General features: G+C 42.7%; 1 protein-coding gene across 1 annotated transcript in view; it reads right to left on the reverse strand.

The window, feature by feature from the left end:
* METTL6 (methyltransferase like 6) overlaps positions 1-7,786 on the reverse strand; it is an 11,396-nt gene extending 3,610 nt beyond the window's left edge. Inside the window, exons 1-3 of the mRNA XM_018562754.1 lie at positions 7,758-7,786; positions 7,287-7,547; positions 730-864 (exon numbers count right to left, since the gene is read on the reverse strand). Coding sequence (XP_018418256.1) covers positions 730-864; positions 7,287-7,547; positions 7,758-7,781 — 420 coding nt within the window. The 5' untranslated portion in view covers positions 7,782-7,786. The remainder of the gene's footprint in view (positions 1-729; positions 865-7,286; positions 7,548-7,757) is intronic.
* Between the last annotated feature and the right edge of the window lie 306 nt (positions 7,787-8,092).

The following is an 8,092-nucleotide window of genomic DNA, read 5'->3' on the forward strand; positions in this document are numbered from 1 at the left end:
AGCGCTTCCTCCAGCCTGTCACAGCGCTTGTTGTTTTAGCACTTAGACACAAATAGGCACTCAAGTCTTGCAGTGTGGGGGGTAACCCACTAAACGGGTTAATAAAAAAAAATCCTGGAGTTCTGCTTTAACAGGATTACTGCAAAAAATTATTGTAAGCTACATTGTTACATGTTTTAACTTGCAGTGTAATCAGTGCAGAGATGTTTGTGAAGCTGAGAGGCCTCTGCTGACACTTTCTGAGAGGTGTTGGAGTACATACACCAGTTGTTTTTACATCATTAGTGGGCCATGATCTAATGCCAGGAAGAATATGCAGAGAACAAGCTGGAGGCGCCGATAGAGGAGGAGCTGCAAACACAAGGTATGCACTGGTGCTGTTGCTAAACTTACTAGCAGCTAGTTTATGTAAATTATTTTATTTCTGTACCATTTTATTCTCTTATATAGCAAATGTTAGGCCCACTTTAAATTTTGCTATTTAACAAATGCGGACAATAAGGCTGCACATTAACAGTACATAAGCCCATACATATATTAACATTCATATGCAAGAAATACTAAGCTTTGGTATTTAAACTATCCATGCATAAATCTACAGAATGATGAAATATATTACACTAATTATTCAACATGCCAGAGTTCCTTCTAATTATAGAATATCAATGAAAAAAAATCAGAAGGACTGGTAAAACATACAATATACGAGACATACCAGTGCATACAAACCTTGACAAACTGCACAGCTCTCGGAGAAAAGTCGCATGCATAAACAAACAGATGCAAATCTTCTTCTAGGAGAGGATACAAACAGTTACCCACGCCACAGCCCGCTTCTAGGATAGTTAGCCTTTGATTCTCAAACTGGAAGAGAAAACAAGCCACACAATAGATTATCATGCATTGCTGAAATATTATGAACTTTAAACTGGAATAGCCAGAACAAGCATTGCCAAATTGGTAGGAGAAGAGATTAGAGATTAGAGATTAGAGATTGAGATAGAGAGAGAGAGATAGAGAGAGAGATAGAGAGAGAGAGATAGAGAGAGAGAGATAGAGAGATAGAGAGATAGAGAGATAGAGAGATAGAGAGATAGAGAGATAGAGAGATAGAGAGATAGAGAGATAGAGAGATAGAGAGATAGAGAGAGAACATTAATATTTGTGATATTGTTAGACCCCACTTAATATTTATCAATATTTCGAAAAATAGAGCGGTCTGTCTCATGCTATAGCAGCCATTCAGGTTCCATACATCTTTTTAAGTTTAGAAATTATATAAAAGGTGATGGAGAATCTCATACCACCTACAGAATGGTGTAGCTTGTCAGATGCTTTTCACTTTGCTTCATTGTAGAAACATGTATGCATATATAGACATATATATTGATTACTGATGTTCAGGGGCTTGGTGCAAACCCAGTTTGCCAGGCATCACCCAGGTCCACACAAAACTGTGACCGACACCCCAATATCTCTCTCCACAGCTACACGTCACAAAGGGGTGGTGAGGAATGCCCCAGCACATCAATGACTTTTACTTTGATGCATGATACAGGAAAAGGAAAACATGGAAATAGAATCACCAGCAATTCCTTATCTAGGAATCTTCAGTCTAAAAGCAAACCTGAGGCTATTCCAGTCACAGGCAATCACATGCTGCATGGTAGTGCACCTCCTGATGCCTGCACAGTCAAATTGTGTGAAATACCTTACAACCCTGCTCTCCTCACCTCCATTTTGGCAACAGATTGTCACTGACCAATAGGGAAGTGAGGAGAGCAGGGTTGTACAGGATAACAGGGGCGGACAGAATAAACATCAACCAGAATAGATTGGGTTAAACTTTTATTTAGAGAGGTCTCACCATGACTTTTCTTTGTTAATCATGTCCTCCAGGGGACGAAGTGCATGAAGCACTTTGTCCCATCTTTCCAAGTGGTGTCAAAGCTGAGCTCGCATTGTTATAGGAGAACCCATAAATAGGACCTTCCGTTACTCTCATTAGGTAGACAAGATCATATCTCAGGTAACAGATGTCATAAAGCAAGATGAACTAGTTAAAGTAGACATTCACTTACTATCAGCAAAAGCTCCAAAACTTCGATAGAGTACGGAATGATTAAAATCTATCAGGTTTTTTTTTTTTTTTCTGGGGTTGTGTCCTATTCAGGGGCTGTGTAATCTCTCCAAACGTGATGGAAAATCTCCTCTTAAGCCAGCCATACACCTATAGATTTTCTGCAAATTTTCTATGGTCAGATGGAAAAAGTGCAACAGATTCCTCCATCTACGCTAAACTGTGTGGATGGAGGAATCTCCCACTGTGCCAAGCTTTAGTATCTTGTGAGTCGGCCCGCTGGCTGTCAAAACAGATGAACAATCGGTCTATACATACAAGGAAAGAATAGCTGTTTTTTCAATGTTATCAGAGGTATATAAATAAGATTTTTTCACGTTTATATTGGAGTGCCGGTGTCCCTGCTTCTACTGTTACATGACGGTTGCCATCCGTTGATCACCGCCGCACCAATCTGGTTATTTTAGAGACAAGCGGTCAGGAGTGCGATGGGTTCATGGATTTAGTACTGCATCCAGACACCAATGCTGGGGGTTAGTACTGCATCCAGACACCAATGCTAGGGGTTAGTACCGCATCCAGACACCAATGCTAGGGGTTAGTACCGCATCCAGACACCAATGCTAGGGGTTAGTACTGCATCCAGACACCAATGCTGGGGGTTAGTACTGCATCCAGACAACAATGCTAGGGGTTAGTACTGCATCCAGACAACAATGCTAGGGGTTAGTACCGCATCCAGACAACAATGCTGGGGGTTAGTACTGCATCCAGACACCAATGCCGGGGGTTAATACTGCATCCACCAAGACCAGTGTTGATAGTTATTGTTGCCGTCGCCGACACCAAAGCAAGGAGTTATTATGGCATTCTATAACACCAATGCTAGGGGTTATCATTGTGGCCAGTGAGACACTAATGCTGGGAGTTACTGCCATTTGCACCAACAATGGGGCTTTTTAAAAAAAAATGTATTCCCACTTTCTCTCTGTGCGTAAAAAATACAGGACCAACATTTTTAGGTTTTGTGGTCAGTTACAGACAATTTCTTTTTTTATTAGGTTGCCTAATTCGGCACATTGTAGTTCAACACACAAAAAATGAGTTGCCATTGTGTGGCCTCCGGTAGTGTTGGGACTCGGGAGCTGCACTTATGGTCCTGTAATTTTGAAGTTCACCGACACTGATGTTTACCAACCCTATAAAATAGCTTATTTGCCCATTTAAATCTATGAAAACTGTGCCATCTAGTGACCGATTTTGTGTAGCTACTATTAAGGTAAAAGTTGCTTTTTTTTTTTTTGCCTTCTTAGGCTCTTTCACAAGTCAAGAGGTTGCTATAAAACCAACATGATGATTTTCACTTTCATTGCAAACCCAGAAAAAGGCCAATCTAATGCATGCCTCAAATTCCCAATTACAGAACTCCACAGCTATGCCACAAACTGCTGGCATCAGATTTTCTGGTACTCAATGAATATCCTTTCCCCGAGTTCATAAGGGAAATGTCAGTCTTTCCCGAGACTGATATCGCTTTTTCTATTCTTCACTACAGGATTATGCTGCCATCTGCAGAAGTAGGACACTAGGTACAAAACTAAAGCTCAGCCTAGGGTGGCCCGTGAGGTTGGCCAAACCCCACAGTTCCTAAAAAAAAATAAAAAAAATATAAAAAAGTAGAACACTACTTCAAATTATATCTGCATCAGCCAACAAAAACAGAGGGGTGGGTGCCATGTCCATCAACCGAATTTAAAGAAAGGGATTTTCTGCCCACCGCTGCAGCAGCCATCTCCCATCCCAGGAGGTTTAAATCATGAGTGGGATCGAACATATTTCTATGAATGAGATGAATGATTTGCCCAGTCCTATAAGATGGGGATCATTGTAGATAAACAATAGGTTTGAAGTTTTACGCATTCTATAGTAGAAATGTTTTCCCCGTGTATCCTTACACATAGATATAGGACATTAATATTACCTCTAATGGTCTGTGACAAAGCATTTTTGCACGATGCACATGCATACCCTTGTATTATATATCATATATGCAGGGCTCAAAATTTCCACTCGCCCCCTCGCAATTTGCGAGTGAAAATTGCGTGGGGGCGAGTGGAAATGAAGCCTCCTCGGGGCGGCTTCTCTCCTGTTCACCGACCTGATGACAGCGCTCCCTCGTCCGTCCGTCTAAGCAGGGGGGCGCAGGAGGGAGCGCTGCCTGCTGTCAGGATGGCTGAGCGGTGAGGGGGAGAGAAGCCGCGCCCGCAGCTGTCAGGATGGCTGAGCGGGTTGGAGATCGGAGCCGCTGTCATCCTGTCAGTTTCAGGATGACCGGCTCTGTGCGTGGCAGAGCGGGGGATCGGTAAATATCAGTGATATTTACCGATCCTCCATGTGAGAAGGACAAACACTGGAGCGATCGTCTGATCACTCCAGTGTTTGTAAATAGCTGGGGACACATAGTATTATGTGTCCCCAGTTATGAATGAACAGGCATCACAGCCTGTTCATTCATGAATTTCTCAATGGGGAGAAACACTCAGTGCAGAGGCTCCTCCCCATTCAGAAACAGCTGAAAAATAGTAAATATTTTACTATCAGTGTCTGAATGGGGAGGAGCCTCTGTGCTGAGAGCTTCCCATTCACTGAGTGCTGAGGCTGCTGAAAAAGAAATTGAGGATTTGGTGTCCTCAATTTCTTTTCTATTTTAAAAGGCAATATTTCCCGAAAGCCCCCCCACAGTAAAAAAATAAATAAATCATAAAATAAAAAACTATAATAAAAAAAATAAAAAATGTAAAAAATTATTTCAAAAAAGTAAAAACTGCCCCCCCCCACACGCATATTATTAGACATGTGCGAAGACTAAAAATTAATTTCAGATGAAATGTGTATGTGTAATGCTCTGTGCGTTGTGCTGTGGCTGTATGTGTATTGCCCTGTGCGTTGTGCTGTGGCTGTATGTGTGTTGTGCTGTGTGCGCGTTGTGCCCTGTGTGTGTTTGTTTGTGTTATGCAGGGCAACTGGTGGCGAGTAACTTTGAAGGCCTGGCTAGTAGCTCAGGACCTGAAATTTTGAGCGCTGATATATGTATATATATTTTTTGTTTCGTGAATAGTAAATGTTTGATAATTTGATCGATTGTTTCAGTGACTTTCACCTGTTTGCAACTAATCATGGATAACTTGGTGCTATTTGTTTTAGATCATTATTGGTCTTAAATATATATTAATAAAAGTTCATGTTTTTATGTATAGGGACTATTTACTCGTATCACATGATGTGTCAGTTGGTTAATGTAGAGGATCGGTGTAGGATGATTTTACTGTGTACTCGGATAGTATGAACTTTCAATAAATCAATTTCTTTTTTTTCAATTTCTTTTGCGGCTCTACTTTGGAATTGCAGCAATCTTTGGTGGTTGACATACAAAACTGCAATGCCATTCTCCGACGGCACCCTGACAGAATGTCCTTCCAAAGACTTGTCCAGCCCAGGAGTGACAGTCTAAGTGCCTGAAGTTCCTGCACGTTGATGGGAAGAGGAGTTTCCTTCTGGGTCCAGAGACCCTGAGCCCAATGCTGAGCAACACATCCATAGTAGAGACACCTTTGACAGACCACTCGGCTTAATCTCCCTGTCTAGGGAGTGCTAAGACTTGTCTCACTTGCAGAGAATTTCCCTTTACAAAAAACTTTAGTGTGGTGTTGTGCATAAGGGGTAGCCTTGAACAAGGAGACCATGAGACCAGTAGAACGTGCATGCAACATTAAATCAATGCCTGCTTACGTGAGCACAGTAGCTGAACATGGTACTAAAGCTTCTCAAATTGAAGAAACCCTTTGGCCACCTGGTGGACAGGGCCAAACCCAGGTACTCCAGGCAGATAGAGGGGACAAAAAAGGATTTCTAGGAGGTGGAGAGGCAAACCAAATTCCTCCAGGATCCTCTAGTACAGTCAGCTCAGGAAAATGCCATAATGCAGAGCCCAGTCACCGCTCCATACTCGCTCCTGTGATAAACTACAATCTCATGTTTAGTTTACTCATTTGTATTGAGATTGTAGTCCATCGGTAGTCCAGCGGTGGCTACTTTACAACACACACAGGGACCATGAGGAACAAAAAGTAGCCACCCTCCAGAAGGAAGGACAGTGTCAGCCCCAATTCAGAGATCATTTGAGGATCTACAGCTGAGAAATACACAAATAAGATACATTAATAATATTAATAGTTTGGGTACTTGAACGCATTTAGAAGATTTAACTCCTGAGTTTAGTGTCACTTTAAGGGTCGGTTCACCGTACCGCACTCTAGGTGTGCCAGTACTGGAATAGCATGTGTTGCGATGCAGAAAAAAAAAAGAAAAAGAGAAAGGTGCTTGCACCATTTTCCCACCACACTGCATGCTGTTGTGGTTCTGTGGGTTACAGCACAGAGCCCGCCCGGCATTCAGAATAATTGGCAAACCAACATACCAGCGCATGGTGCATAGCACGGTGACAGAAGTAATGATGGTGATTCACTATCTAGTGGCTGAGAGATGGCAATGAAAGCTGATCGTCTGAACCTGGAAGATGAATTGTTAAATCAGTAACTACATGTGTCACCTGTCTGGCTATGCAGTGTGAAAAATGTGTGTAAAGCACAAGACTGGTTGTACAGAATTCCTTTGGATAGAATTACAAATCCTTTGTCAGGTAAAACAGTACATGTATTTCACATGTGTATTTACCAGTCATCCTCAAGTTTTGCTTTAAAGAAGAACTCTAGGTAAACATTGTATTAACCCTTGCAGTGGGGCTACTGCAAGGGTTAAGTGCTAGTTTTTGCCTAGGGTCAAAATAAAGTTACACTCATCCAAACCTCCGTGCCGGCCGGCTGTCACAGGCTCACTCCTGCCTGTCCCTTTCTCTGCTGCAGCAATGGTATGTCACTCGGTTTCCTCACATCCTAGAATGTGATGACTCAAGGACCTTAGACTCCTGCAACAAAAGGGGGAAAATACATTCCAGGGACTGGTAAGCCGGTACTGCAAGGCTTAATAGTTTGTTGCCCGGAATTCTACTTTAAAATCTATGTGTATGCAAATAAGGCATTGAAGGGCTTCCCCTTCGTTGAACAGATTTCCAAGTTAAACTAAAACAAGTATTTCCATACATGCTTCTATAGCTTTGTGTTCAGAAAACTAAAAGAGCTCTTCTTACTTCTCTGCAGGCTTTGAGTTCCTCAAACTCCCTTGTTGTCCAGTGTCTGTCCTTAAAAAAGTTTGTGCTGTTTCTTTTGTAGAACAGGTCCCAGTTCTTCTGTGCATTGGTTTCCAGTTTCAGCTGCTTGAACTCGGATACCAGAACACTATCGGTTTGTAGCTTTTGTGTCACTGCAGGGCTAACGCTGATCACTTGGTCAGCTTTCTTCTGAAATAATGCTTCTGTTGTGGAAGGTAGTTCACAGATAGAGCCATCCATTCCTACCGAATTATCCCCATCCGAGGCACAGCAATCCTTTCCTGCCGAGTTATCCCCATTCGAGGCACAGCAATCCTTTCCTGCCGAGTTATCCCCATTCGAGGCACAGCAATCCTTTCCTGCCGAGTTAGCCCCATCCAAGGCACAGCAATCCTTTCCTGCCGAGTTATCCCCATCCGAGGCACAGCAATCCTTTCCTGCCGAGTTATCCCCATCTGAGGCACAGCAATCCATTCTATACAACAGCAGGGTAAAAACAAGAAAAACATATATCAGGGATCACAATATTGTTCTCAATTCAATTAAAATAGAACTATGTTGTAAGTGTTTTCCCCATAGTTCTCTTTAGGTTCACGGGACGACATATACTAACCTCCTCCCGTGACCCAAAGCTCCTTATATAGTGGGCTATTGCTGTCAAGATCCACCCAGCTGCAAGTGACAGCGGGCTCTGGCTATCTAGAGGCAGAGCTAGCTGTGCCCGCCCCCTCCCTGGGGGGGATCCCTGCGGGGAGCAGTGAATGACAGTCACCGCTCTCTGCAGG

The sequence above is a fragment of the Nanorana parkeri genome, unplaced genomic scaffold, assembly GCF_000935625.1.
Source record: "Nanorana parkeri isolate BGI_ZX_2015 unplaced genomic scaffold, ASM93562v1 scaffold597, whole genome shotgun sequence".
Lineage (NCBI taxonomy): Eukaryota > Metazoa > Chordata > Amphibia > Anura > Dicroglossidae > Nanorana > Nanorana parkeri.